Source organism: Siphateles boraxobius, unplaced genomic scaffold (assembly GCF_051911475.1).
Source record: "Siphateles boraxobius isolate OS27281-9 unplaced genomic scaffold, OSU_SipBor_1 289, whole genome shotgun sequence".
Classification (NCBI taxonomy): Eukaryota; Metazoa; Chordata; class Actinopteri; order Cypriniformes; family Leuciscidae; genus Siphateles; species Siphateles boraxobius.
In genome coordinates, this window is record NW_027508907.1 from 106005 (window position 1) to 120665 (window position 14661).

The 14661-nt window shown below is 41.1% G+C and overlaps 2 protein-coding genes across 2 annotated transcripts; one reads left to right on the top strand and one right to left on the bottom strand.

Moving 5' to 3' along the window:
• Window positions 1-1411: 1411 nt before the first annotated feature.
• Window positions 1412-7427, bottom strand: LOC143753449 (mediator of RNA polymerase II transcription subunit 20). The gene is made up of 4 exons (XM_077245763.1): window positions 7213-7427; window positions 6343-6488; window positions 6005-6258; window positions 1412-4664 (listed from the first exon to the last, which is right to left on the bottom strand). The coding sequence occupies exons 1-4, from the start codon at window positions 7224-7226 to the stop codon at window positions 4440-4442; spliced, it is 639 nt and encodes a 212-aa protein (XP_077101878.1). The 5' UTR covers window positions 7227-7427; the 3' UTR covers window positions 1412-4439.
• A 1431-nt stretch (window positions 7428-8858) lies between these two features.
• Window positions 8859-14168, top strand: LOC143753450 (bystin-like). Its single transcript, XM_077245764.1, has 4 exons — window positions 8859-9263; window positions 11014-11152; window positions 13213-13351; window positions 14142-14168. The coding sequence occupies exons 1-4, from the start codon at window positions 9014-9016 to the stop codon at window positions 14166-14168; spliced, it is 555 nt and encodes a 184-aa protein (XP_077101879.1). The 5' UTR covers window positions 8859-9013.
• Window positions 14169-14661: the final 493 nt, after the last annotated feature.

Genomic DNA, 14661 nt, shown 5'->3' on the forward strand with positions numbered 1-14661 from the left:
TGACACATTGCAAACAAAAGCAACATGGACTTTACATTTAAAGTAACATACACACGTTTCTGCAATGAGGCTTTACTGGCTACCCAGCATGCTTTGCGACTATAGTTAAATCAGATCGAGCCTAGAGTTTGAACTGAGATTGTAAAATTCATTGAAATTGGTTTTGGGGTATTCAGTCATTCATAGTTTACATTTCATGGTAATATCCCATGTTGTGAATGTATATTACCATTGTTGAGCTGTATAGTCCCAGAATTAGTGTCGGCTTGTCGATATTATGTAGAGATTAGTAATAAATACTATTTTTACAAGAATTCTCAGTTACACTTTATGTTAAGGTGTCATTGTTACAGTGTAATTATATATTTAAGTACTGAGTAATATTAAGCAAGTACATGTATTTTCTATAGGGTTATGGTAGGATTAGGATTTGTTGCATGTAATTATGCATAATTTACTGTTATTAAGAAGGTAAGTGCATGTAACACATATGTTACAAGGACACTCAAATAAAGTGTTACTGTTATAAATGAAATACTATGTAGCCTACTTAAACTTCATACATGTCCTGTCAAGTGTTGAATCATGCTATTTTTAAGCTCGTATTTCATTTAAGGCTGATTGCATGTGAATTGGAATTTATCCACAGTGTGCTTTGCTCATGCATATTCAAATAAATTTGAATTTACTAGCCAATTATCTGTGCCTTCATCTGTTCTGCATTTGCTATGCAAATGTGGTATTCCTGTTCAAACATCAAAGCTGACATTCTTCAAGCAAAATCATTATTTTAAACTAAATCTGACCAAATCTATATATTTTTATTCGTTTTGGCGAGTTTGTACAAGGTGTTAAACACCTTTCAGCAATTGAATCTCTTGATCAATTGAACAAATTGTTTTACAAAATGCCTAATGATGGCTTTTACGAGACAAATGGCAAACGTTTTCATTAAAGTGGAATAATTTAAAGGGAAATCTTCAACTTATTACTTGTCATTAACTAATCACATGACTTCTGATACACCCTCCGAAGTACTGAATCAAAACAAAATGTAGCGATTCTACCAGAACCCTGATTTTAATTAGTGCTGGGCAACGATTAATTACATAATGTGTCTGTACTGTGTATAATTATTTTGTATGTATAAATACACACATATGCATGTATATTGAATAGAAATTTTATTTAATCTAAAATATTTATATTTAATATAAATTATTTATAAATATATATGCAAAATATATTTATATACATGCAAGTGTGTGTATTCATATATACAAAATAATTATACACAGTGCACACACATATATTATATTACAAACACAAACTTATTTTGGATATAGTACTGATTCAAAACAAAAGTTTGCGATTCTACCTCAACACTGATTTAAAAAAAAAATGATTGCAATTCAAAAGTAAACAGTTTATTTCACAAATTCCAATGTACATATAGGAAATAATATACAAACAAAATGAGAAATTTTATCATCAAGTTCTTTCAGGACTGTCTGTATCTCTCAAAGCCAGAGATTCAGACACTCGTTGTCTTGCGTCGGGTTGAAGATTATCGCAGGTTTCAGTGTCAGGTTGAAGATAATCGTAGGTTTCAGTGTCGGGTTGAAGATTATCGCAGGTTTCAGCGTCGGGTTGAAGATTATCGTAGGTTTCAGCGTTGGGTTGAAGATTATCGTAGGTTTCGGCATCGGGTTGAAGATTATCGCAGGTTTCAGCGTCGGGTTGAAGATTATCGTAGGTTTCAGCGTTGGGTTGAAGATTATCGTAGGTTTCGGCATCGGGTTGAAGATAATCGCAGGTTTCGGCGTCGGGTTGAAGATAATCGTAGGTTTCAGTGTCGGGTTGAAGATTATCGTAGGTTTCAGCGTTGGGTTGAAGATTATCGTAGGTTTCAGCGTTGGGTTGAAGATAATCGTAGGTTTCAGCGTTGGGTTGAAGATAATCGTAGGTTTCAGTGTCGGGTTGAAGATAATCGCAGGTTTCAGTGTCAGGTTGAAGATAATCGTAGGTTTCAGTGTCGGGTTGAAGATAATCGCAGGTTTCGGCGTCGGGTTGAAGATAATCGCAGGTTTCGGCGTCGGGTTGAAGATAATCGTAGGTTTCAGTGTCGGGTTGAAGATTATCGTAGGTTTCAGCGTTGGGTTGAAGATTATCGTAGGTTTCAGCGTTGGGTTGAAGATAATCGTAGGTTTCAGTGTCAGGTTGAAGATAATCGTAGGTTTCGGCGTCGGGTTGAAGATTATCGTAGGTTTCAGCGTTGGGTTGAAGATAATCGTAGGTTTCAGTGTCAGGTTGAAGATAATCGTAGGTTTCAGCGTTGGGTTGAAGATTATCGTAGGTTTCAGCGTTGGGTTGAAGATAATCGTAGGTTTCGGCGTCGGGTTGAAGATAATCGCAGGTTTCGGCGTCGGGTTGAAGATAATCGTAGGTTTCAGTGTCGGGTTGAAGATAATCGCAGGTTTCGGCGTCGGGTTGAAGATAATCGTAGGTTTCAGTGTCGGGTTGAAGATAATCGTAGGTTTCAGTGTCAGGTTGAAGATAATCGTAGGTTTCAGCATTGGGTTGAAGATAATCGCAGGTTTCGGCGTCGGGTTGAAGATTATCGCAGGTTTCAGTGTCGGGTTGAAGATAATCGTAGGTTTCAGTGTCAGGTTGAAGATAATCGTAGGTTTCAGTGTCGGGTTGAAGATTATCGTAGGTTTCAGCGTTGGGTTGAAGATTATCGTAGGTTTCAGCATTGGGTTGAAGATTATCGTAGGTTTCGGCGTCGGGTTGAAGATTATTGTAGGTTTCAGCGTCGGGTTGAAGATTATCGTAGGTTTCAGCGTTGGGTTGAAGATTATCGTAGGTTTCAGCGCTGGGTTGAAGATTATCGTAGGTTTCGGCATCGGGTCGAAGATTACCGCAGGTTTCGGCGTCGGGTTGAAGATTATCGTAGGTTTCGGCATCGGGTTGAAGATTATCGTAGGTTTCAGCGTTGGGTTGAAGATTATCGTAGGTTTCAGCGTTGGGTTGAAGATTATCGTAGGTTTCGGCGTCGGGTTGAAGATTATCGTAGGTTTCAGCGTTGGGTTGAAGATTATCGTAGGTTTCAGCGTCGGGTTGAAGATTATCGTAGGTTTCGGCGTCGGGTTGAAGATTATCGTAGGTTTCAGCGTTGGGTTGAAGATTATCGTAGGTTTCGGCGTCGGGTTGAAGATTATCGTAGGTTTCGGCGTCGGGTTGAAGATTATCGTAGGTTTCAGCGTTGGGTTGAAGATTATCGTAGGTTTCGGCATCGGGTTGAAGATTATCGTAGGTTTCAGCGTCGGGTTGAAGATTATCGTAGGTTTCAGCGTTGGGTTGAAGATTATCGTAGGTTTGGGCATCGGGTTGAAGATTATCGTAGGTTTCAGCGTTGGGTTGAAGATTATCGTAGGTTTCGGCGTCGGGTTGAAGATTATCGTAGGTTTCAGCGTTGGGTTGAAGATTATCGTAGGTTTCAGCGTTGGGTTGAAGATTATCGTAGGTTTCGGCATCGGGTCGAAGATTACCGCAGGTTTCGGCGTCGGGTTGAAGATTATCGTAGGTTTCGGCATCGGGTTGAAGATTATCGTAGGTTTCGGCGTCGGGTTGAAGATTACAGCAGGTTTTGGCGTCGGTTTGAAGATTATCGTAGGTTTCGGCGTCAGGTTGAAGATTATCGTAGGTTTCGGCGTGGGGTTGAAGATTATCGTAGGTTTCGGCGTCGGGTTGAAGATTATCGTAGGTTTCGGCGTCGGGTTGAAGATTACCGCAGGTTTCGGCATCGGTTTGAAGATTATCGTAGGTTTCGGCGTCGGGTTGAAGATTACCGCAGGTTTCGGCGTCGGGTTGAAGATTATCTTAGGTTTCGGCGTTGGGTTGAAGATTATTTTAGGTTTCGGCGTCAGGTTGAAGATTACCGCAGGTTTCGGCGTCAGGTTGAAGAATATCGTAGGTTTCGGCGTCGGGTTGAAGATTATCGTAGGTTTCGGCGTTGGGTTGAAGATTACCCAGGTTTCGGCGTCGGGTTGAAGATTACCGCAGGTTTTGGCGTCAGGTTGAAGATTATCGTAGGTTTCGGCGTCGGGTTGAAGATTACCCCAGGTTTCGGCGTCAGGTTGAAGATTACCCAGGTTTCGGCGTCGGGTTGAAGATTACCGCAGGTTTAGGCGTCAGGTTGAAGATTATCGTAGGTTTCGGCGTCGGGTTGAAGATTACCCCAGGTTTCGGCGTCAGGTTGAAGATTACCCAGGTTTCGGCGTCGGGTTGAAGATTACCGCAGGTTTTGGCGTCAGGTTGAAGATTATCGTAGGTTTCGGCGTCGGGTTGAAGATTACCCCAGGTTTCGGCGTCAGGTTGAAGATTATGGCAGGTTTTGGCGTCAAGTTGAAGATTATGGCAGGTTTTGTCGCAGGTTTTCATCGTACGCCGCTGCCGGGCAGCACCTGCTGTTTGCGGACTCTGCTGAAGAGCTCCAGGTACTGGCTCATGGTGTCCATGCAGTCCACCGGCACGCTCAGACCCTCGGGTTTACTGGTGAACACCGTCGGCAGCTCGGGAGTGTTGGAGCCCAGGAAACTCTGCATGAACTCCTTCATGAGGTTCCAGCAGTCTCCAGGGATCACACACGCACAATACTCCACCTTCACACACACACACACACAACACACATTACTGGACATTAGCATGCGTTTCTGCTTCGGATTAATCAGAAAAGACGGGTTTTAATTCTGGTAATTCAGAACACATATATACGTACGCACATGAATTTCGGTGTAAATTCGTACACATCACGCAAAGTTTCCTCCAAAGTTTCACAGCTCGTGCTTTAAGGTGGCATTTCTTACTCTTACTCGCTGTATTTGATTAAATATCCATGTATTCAATTTAATTTTAACACGAAGGCTAAGCTATCCTGTCGCTGATTACGTTCCCCTCCAGTGGGTGTAGTTCTCAGAGTAATTGCGTGACTGTTATGAATCACTTTGCGTTATGCTAAATTTATTTAGTTTAAAAAAATATTTTTTAAAGATGGTACAATTTTCCCCCCAAAAATGTGCTGTTTCGAGCAATGTCTTTTTTTGGGGCGTATTTGTCTTTAGTTGTTCCTACGTGTTTTTTCCGTAAATTTGAAATAAACGTTAGTACGATAGTTCCTGTGTGAAACTTGTGCGTCCGCAAACTTAGTGAATGAAAGTGATTTTTGCGTTTGTTTTCATTGTTTGTACGTTTTTTTCCGTAAATTTGAAATAAATGTCAATACGAGAATTCGTGTCAAATTCATGTGTCTGCACACTTAGTGAATGAAAGTGATTTTAGCGTTTGTTTTCAGTTGTTTGTAATAAGTTTTCGTAAATTTGAAATATACGTTAGTGCGAGATTTACTGAATCATGATTTGATCGTAAAAAAAGCGTACACATTTTGCGTACAAATTCGTGCATCACACACTTAGTGAATGAAAGTGAATTTTGCGTTTGTTTTTATTTGTTTCTAAGTTTTTTCTGTAAATTTAAAATAAAATGTTAGTACGAGAGATCATGTATCAAATTCGTGTGAATTTGAAATAAATGTTAGTATAAGAGTTTGTGTCAAACTCGTGAGTTCGCACACTTAGTGAATGAATGTGATTTTGGTGTACAATTGTTCCTACGTTTTTTCTGTAAATTTAAAATAAAATGGTAGTACGAGAGATTGTGTATCAAATTCGTGCGTCACACACTTAGTGAATGAAAGTAATTTTTGTGTTTTTTCAGTTGTTTCTACGTTTTTTCCGTAAATTTTAAATAAACGTTAGTGCGGGAGTTCGTGTTTCAAATTAGTGCGTCACACACTTAGTGATTGAAAGTGATTTTTTTATGTGTTTTTTTAGTTGTTTCTAAATTTTTTCCGTAAATTTTAAATAAACGTTAGTGCGGGAGTTCGTGTGTCAAATTCGTGCGTCACACACTTAGTGAATGAGAGCCACTGAACGCGTAAACAAACCTCGACTGAAATGCCTCTAGCGCTGGAGCTCATGGCGACGGTGCCGATCTTCACCAGGAAGTCGCAGTAGCGATAACGGCATCCGCGACTCTCCACTTTATGGCCTTTGGCGTTCTGGAAGTGACTCTTGAGTTTCACCATCAGGACGTCAAAGTTAGCGTCTGCGCTGAGACCCGGTCCACCCTCGAACAGAGCCATGCAGCTCAGCGGCGTCTCCGAGTTATGCATCACGTACAACAGCTTACTCGACTGACCTGAGAGAGAGAGAGAGACAGTGATATACATTCGCCATGGTGATATGCAGTGTGGTTTCCATGGTAACGGTGTGAGCCGGTTACCGGTGGCGTTTCCCGTAGCGTGGTACGTTTCGCAGTCGACCCAGAAGTTTCCCTGTTTAACGGCTCCCAGTTGCTCCAGCTTCTTATGCAGAGTATCGACCGTCTGCTGAACGCTCTTGCCCTCGGACACGGGCACCTGACACACACTGACACACACATCATTCATATCAACATACGCAATATACATTCATATTACTTACCAAATTACAAAATACAAATAATTCAAACTTGTAATGAAACGGTCAAGTTGCAGGACTGTGCTTTAAGTTATTTTTGTAATGTGCCAATATAATAATATTATTATATATAAAAAAATTTTTTAATTTGAATTAGTTAAAACCCAGACAGCAACATAGTGTCGGCCCAGATCCGGGCCACGTGTGGTACGTGTGGATTCGATGTGGGTTGGATCTGGGCGACACTATTGCTTTCTGGGTCTATAAGTTTGTGTAATAAACTAATTTCAAGTTGTTTTCATACAAAACAAACGGAAGGTATATATATATATTTATAAAAGAGAGGACTACAAATCCATATTAAATTAGGACCGGTAAACTCCACTGATTCGCCTAGCATTCTTTCTTATATATATAATATTTATGTAAAATACATGAAATATTAGTATTAATATTAAAATAATATGAAGTAAGAATTTCGTTGTACAGGAGTGCAGTGACAATAAAGGCATTCAAAAATAGTTCAATTCAATAAACAAAACATATTGAAGAGCTTTGTTTCTTTCTAAAGCCTCTCGGTGGATTCAGCACAACACATCATATTATGACCGTTTTATAAGCACCAGAGGACTCAAAACGACACATTAAAACAAAAAGTATTAAACAATTATATGAAAACAAAAGTGTTTCTCACCACGTTACACCCATTTCTTTGCCGTAAAATTCCGCGAGCCCGTATTTACTTCCGGGTCAATCCGGCTTTCGCGAATAACACAAAATCAGTAGAATATACATACATATACATACAATACATAAATATTCGTGATTATCTATACATTTCAATTAAAATGATAGCAAACACCCCGAAACGTCGATTGAGAGCAGCACAGATCACGTGACCGGAAGTAAATAGTGTAAATCAGCGCTGGTCTGAGGTCAGCTGTTATGAGTGAACGAGATTAATAGGCTTGTTCGACTTGAACCGGCGCTGCACAGACCGATCGGTTGATGACATCAAAGTACCGCGAGAGCGATTCAAAAGCATAAGGAGCCGTCTGCTCTCTAATCGCTCTCGCGGTACTTTGATGTCATCAACCGATCGGTCTGCGCAGCGCCGGTTCAAGTCGAACAAGCCTTATATTAAGGCTCTTTTCTTTTAAAAAAAAATGTTGTATTGCAGGATGTAGATAACACGACAAGGAACAATCAACAAAATAAGACACTTCCATTGAGACTAACACAGAGTTTTTATTTAAGAAGGATGAATAAAAAGATAATAATCAAAAATAAAAATAAAAAGAGGAGCAAGGATGAAGATCAGGTAGCCGATAGACATCAAAGAAAAATATACTAAAATAGTAAATATTTTGACAGAAAGAATTCTATTATGTTTTTTTGAAACACCAAGTATGGATATAATTAAGGCTCATGTCATGCCCAGCTTTCAACCGTGCTTTAAAAATGTGTTCTCTTATGAAAAATCTTATCATAGGAATATGATTTAATTATTCTGCTACTAATTTTAGCTAAATTTTGTATTCATAGCTGTAAATTTGGAGGAAATAAGCCTTTGTTTTTAATTTTAAGATGAGAAATTCAACCTAAACACAATATTAGGTTTGAAAAATACGGTAAGAAAGCTGCGTGTTTTTCTCTCTGTAAACATTTACACATTCTTTAAAAACTTTTAAGTTTGTCACTGTTTCTTAATATATTTGTCTTTTTTTCTGTTTACTCAATTTACTAAAAAATGCATTTAATGCTGTAAAGCGGACGATGAGGTGCATGACGGGTAAAATGACAAAATTACTTTTGTGATGCAATGATCCGTCGATTGGAAAGATTCCCTTAGAACAAGTGGTTTTTCTATAGTTTCTGCAGACTAGTTGTAATTTTTTTAAATCAATAAAAAAACAAAATAAAAAAAACAAGAGTGCACTAGATTAGCGCTCGCTAAAACCGCTAACTCTATGTGGCTAGTTTCATCACCATAAATGTAAGTCACTGATTCTAAGCCCAATTTTATGCTTTTTTTGTGTTGATTTAAACTTATATGATTATCTTTGTTTATCAGCTAACAAGAAAACCGCTAACAAACTGCTGCTAAAAAAAGGTTTTTATTATGTTACCTCCTGATTTCCTAAAGATGGCGATTTTTAATTATTTTTCCACCCATGTTATTTATTTATATTTATTTGTATTCATTTATTGTATGTTTAGTTTCTATTGCTTTAATGTTTTATGTATATTTTTTTAGTAGACTATATCTCACTGTACTTTACTTTACTGCCTTCCCTTGAATTTAAATTTAAAAAAATAAAAAAATAAAAATAAAGAGGAGCGCTCGCTCCATTCATCTGATCTCAGATCAGCCACACACACACACACACACACAGCGCCATTTTCTTCAGGTCAGACACACGTGTGTTCGGCGCGCAGCTGCGTGTCATGAGTTGAGGCTGGTATAATAATAATAATAATATTAACATTTGATCATGCCGAAGGTGAAGAGGAGTAATATCGGTGGTTCCGGCGTGTCTCTGGCCGATCAGATCCTGCAGGGAGACTCGGTTCGGGCCAGCGGGCGAGTGAAGAGCCGAACCAGGAGCCTCGAGGAGGAGCAGGAGTATGTGGACGAGAAGCTGTCCAGAAAGATCCTGCAACAGGCCCGAATACAACAGGACGAGCTGCAGACTGAGCTCGGACTCGCAGCAGAACCCAAGAGACAACCCGCTACTCGGCTGGGTGAGTGAACCCAACCATCACATACTTACTGTATACAGGCATGGCATACTGGTGCTTTATCAGTCGAACAACAACAACAACATTCTATAACATACATTTACTTTTAAAGGTGACATATGCCCCTTTTCACGAGATGTAATATAAATCTATGGTGTTCCCAGAATGTGTCTCTGTGAAATTTCAGCTCATAATTCCCCAAGATCATTTATTATAGCTTTTCAAATTCGCAGCCGTTTTGTGGGTGTCCCTTTAAATGCAAATGAGCTTCAGAAACTCCAGCAATAACAAAACAGGCCAATCTCACTCATCCAGAATCCCAGAATAACCAGTAGCGAGTGCAGCCTTACGGAGAGACTCAGCAAGAGTTTCTGAATGTTAGTGGAGACGTTTATGTAGTTGTTGTGGAGTTACACTGATCATCTCATCATCATGTTGAACTTCTACACAAGTGTCCACAGTTCCTGGGGTGTTTATAAGACAGCGGTGACATGTTCTGGTCAATAGTGTTCAGTGCTCGTCTGTGCTCAACGACAGAACAGTTTCAGGCTTTGCTGGATCATTCTGCTGCTGCGTTAGAACTGCTCACTGTTGTCGCTCGAGAAACCGAATGTCGGCTGGTGTGTGTAAACGTGCAGATTAAGGGCCGGTAATATTATAATAAGATCCTTTTCATACATCAGAAGGGGAACAAAATCTGATCGGCTTATTTTATAACATGTTTGCAGAGAAAGGCTCATCAAAAAAAAGTTACTAGGTTTCACTTTTCATGTTTTCTGTGAAGCACCTGGGGCTCAATTACAGCCAACACGGAAAAAGTCAGATTTTCATGATAGCTATGTCCCCTTTAAAGCGTACCGAGTCCTTGACTCACTCAGAGCGGGATTCGAAGCAGCCGAAGACTGCAGCTCGCCTTTTGATTCCAGGGGAGTGATGTTTACACACGTGTGTGTGTGGTGTGTGGCCTAGGTCCGTTACACTCACCTCCTAAACCTCACTCCCATCCGGGTCACGGCACCAAATGTAACTGGTCCTTCTCAACCCGCTCCGAGTGGGATTCGATCCCGGGTCGCCGGCGTGGGAGGCGCGCGCGCTAACAAGGACACTAAAGTCTAGCATGGCTCTTGAGTCCAGGGGAGTGAGGTTTTAACCAAGCGCAACTTCCTGTCTCTCTCTTGAATCAACACTGAAGAGACTTAAACTGCAGTTCCTCCACTGGCCACTAGAGGCCGGCTGCAGAAGAGACTCAATCCCATAAACCCCCATGTTAAAATGCCCAACTTTAAAGCAGAAAACATGTGTTTACAGTCTGTTGCAAAAAGTGGTTTTGGTCTATAGAGCTAATTTTGCTCTTCATGACGACTATGAGGGGGTGAATTTTTTTATAACTCATCCGTATTAATTATATTAAGCCTTAAAGTTGTGCATAATTAAGGGCGTGGCCATTTGAGTGACAGGTGCATTGCCCTGATATCACTACTAGCCGTTTGTCTGCTAGCGTTAGCGTCACTTCAGCTAATCCGTCTCGCTGCACATTTTCGTTTATCCGCGAGTGACGCGCGGCCAAGATGGCGACGGCCGGTTCCGCCCACTTTGGCCTTTAAAAACGCTCTTCAGAAACACTACGAGTGACGTCACGCACACTACAAACATATGTTATACAGTCTATATGAGTAAGAGTTGTGTGTGTTAAACCATAAACTATATATGCGCACAATGAACTGCAGGATCAGTGACACCGCATGTGTTTCAGGTGCGAGTGCAGACGATGGAGACTCAGACGAGGAGTGGCCGGCTCTGGGTCATCATGTGGAGACGGCTGGAGAGGTTGACGTGGATCCTGAGGACGAGAAAGCCATCGAGATGTTCATGAACAAGAACCCGCCGCTCAGGTGAGGTGTGTGTGTGTGTGTGTTTGTGTGTCAGGGCTGCACGATTAACCAAAATGAAACCGCACTTGATTTGGCAAATGCTGTGATTATTTTATGCATAGTTTTTCAGTGCAGAGGCTGATTGGTAGTATATAGAGACAGAGCGACACGCATCAGAATCTGAAGCCACGCCCACCGTGGCGGGGGGGGGCTTGCAATCCCGCCATCCCGCCATCTCCATCCATCTATATCCGTCTACATTGACTCTGTATTGTGTGAAACTGCCTCCTCGTCATTATAATAAAAAACAAAACGGTGTCTAAAAGCTGCTATGTGACAAGGTGTACAGAAAACAAGCTAAACAACCCAGGAATGCGTGTTTATAAGCTGCTTACCCCAAAAAAAAAGCGTTTAAAGACACAAAAGTGGATTGGGTTTCCAGCACCAAGTCCAAGAATATTCATTTATACCCAATATATAATATAAAATTTAGTGTTTTAATCAACAGTACATTTTTTTTGTTACCTTTTTATCATGTTTTGGTGTATCGCAATAATATGGTATCGTGAGATCAGTATCGTGAGATCAGTATCGTGAGTTCAGTATCGTGAGTTCAGTATCGTGAGTTCAGTATCGTGAGATCAGTATCGTGAGATCAGTATCGTGAGTTCAGTATCGTGAGTTCAGTATCGTGAGTTCAGTATCGTGAGATCAGTATCGTGAGTTCAGTATCGTGAGTTCAGTATCGTGAGATCAGTATCGTGAGTTCAGTATCGTGAGTTCAGTATCGTGAGTTCAGTATCGTGAGTTCAGTATCGTGAGTTCAGTATCGTGAGTTCAGTATCGTGAGTTCAGTATCGTGAGATCAGTATCGTGAGATCAGTATCGTGAGATCAGTATCGTGAGATCAGTATCGTGAGATCAGTATCGTGAGATCAGTATCGTGAGATCAGTATCGTGAGTTCAGTATCGTGAGATCAGTATCGTGAGTTCAGTATCGTGAGTTCAGTATCGTGAGTTCAGTATCGTGAGATCAGTATCGTGAGTTCAGTATCGTGAGTTCAGTATCGTGAGTTCAGTATCGTGAGTTCAGTATCGTGAGTTCAGTATCGTGAGATCAGTATCGTGAGTTCAGTATCGTGAGTTCAGTATCGTGAGATCAGTATCGTGAGATCAGTATCGTGAGTTCAGTATCGTGAGTTCAGTATCGTGAGTTCAGTATCGTGAGTTCAGTATCGTGAGTTCAGTATCGTGAGTTCAGTATCGTGAGATCAGTATCGTGAGATCAGTATCGTGAGATCAGTATCGTGAGATCAGTATCGTGAGATCAGTATCGTGAGATCAGTATCGTGAGATCAGTATCGTGAGTTCAGTATCGTGAGTTCAGTATCGTGAGTTCAGTATCGTGAGATCAGTATCGTGAGTTCAGTATCGTGAGTTCAGTATCGTGAGTTCAGTATCGTGAGTTCAGTATCGTGAGTTCAGTATCGTGAGTTCAGTATCGTGAGTTCAGTATCGTGAGTTCAGTATCGTGAGATCAGTATCGTGAGTTTAGTATCGTGAGTTTAGTATCGTGAGTTCAGTATCGTGAGTTCAGTATCGTGAGATCAGTATCGTGAGATCAGTATCGTGAGATCAGTATCGTGAGATCAGTATCGTGATATGTCTCGAATCGTGACGTGAGGGAATCGTTACACCTCTAATCGCCACTTATCGCCAATCCTGCTTCTCAAGTCTGGAAAGATGTTTGACGCGTGTTGCTTTTTCAAATGCACGTTATAAGCGACTCAAACTCACAGTGCTTTCAGAGTGAGCCGCGTTTACTGAGCCGTACGTCACTGATGAGCTGCGCATAACAAATAATCGCATGTTTATCGCAGTGTGTGTGCTAACATTAGCTTTCCTGTAGCTCAATTACGAGAGTTGGCGCTGGCAACACCAAGGTCAGGGGTTCGATTCCCAGGGAAAGCATGAACTGATAAGAATATAAATGTGTACCTTGAAATGAAGTGTAATTCGCTTTGGATAAAAGCGCCTGCCAAATGCATACATGTAAATGTGTGTGTGTGTGTGTGTGACAGACGCACGCTAGCCGACATCATCATGGAGAAGATCACGGAGAAGCAGACTGAAGTGGGAACTGTGATGTCTGAGGTTTCAGGACGAGCCGATCCTCAACTGGACCCTCGAGTCGTGCAGGTTTACAGAGGCGTTAGCAAGGTAAGCTAAACTAGCGATTTACCTACAATGCTACACTGTAAGAAATGAATGTAACGCATTACAATAAGGTTCATTAGTTAACATTGGTTAATGTATTAACTAACATGAACTAACAATGAGCAATACATTTGTTACATTATTTATTAATCTTGGTTAATGTTAGTTAATAAAAATCCAGCTGTTCATGTTAGTTCAGTGCATTAGCTAATGTCAGGGCTGTACGTTAACTTGTTTTGCACATAGCACTGGTGCTACAGAGGTTAAAGTTTTGTAGCACAAATACAAATCATCCCTGAAAACAAACACAAGTAATGGAGTTCATCACTTAAAGAGTCGTTGATGCTCCATGAAGTGCACAAAAAATACAAACCATCACAAAAATTGTTATTAGACAAACTTTTTATTTATTTGCTAAAAATGGAAGAGTGCATAAACATAACTCTATGACCTGGGTCAGATTACACAATTCTTTTTGTCTGTTACATAGTCACTGTGTGAGATTACAAGATTTTGACTCCTAAAATATTGGGAGGCACGCGGACATCCGCGCACACCCTCCGATGACGATTTTTACATCACGCGCACTCGCGGACACGTAACACTAGCACGGCTACCGGAGCGGATCGCGGCCACTCTAGTCAATGCTTGTGTTTACACCACCCGAGATGCGCCGCGTTTCAGAAGCGTCTCTCCGCGCCGCTTTGCTAAGGCCGGGGACACACTGGCTGCGTGGCGTGAGCGTCTCAGCTGTGTGGTGTGTCCGTTTTTATTTCGGCTCCCATGTTAACAGGTTAGAGCTTGCACACTGCCTGCGTGAGACGAATTTTCAAATATTGTACCTGTCAATGCAGAACAAAATATTCTGTAGCCTATTTTGCCGTCTATACTGCCGACGTTGTCTTTGCTGTATCAGTAGGCTATATATATATATATATATATATATATATATATATATATAAACGGCGCCTATGTCCCGAGATAGCCCTCCCTGTACGTCAAAAGCAGCAACAGCGCCGAACACGTTTCAGGTGTGCAAAGACACAGAAAACGCCACGCAGTGACACGCAACAGAAACGCCACGCAGCCAGTGTGTCGCCGGCCTAAAGATAGGCGCCTAGTCTATTTTTGATGTATGCCGGGTCCAAGCCGCACTGTAAATACAAAATAAAAGTAAGAAAATCCTGTCTATGTCAAAATAAACACCCTGTGCAAACTCCCAATTGTATTGCACACCAATATATCCTTGGTAGAAACGATAGACTGTTAGCCCTTATTGACACTGCACACGTCTGCGGCTCCGACAAGGTTTT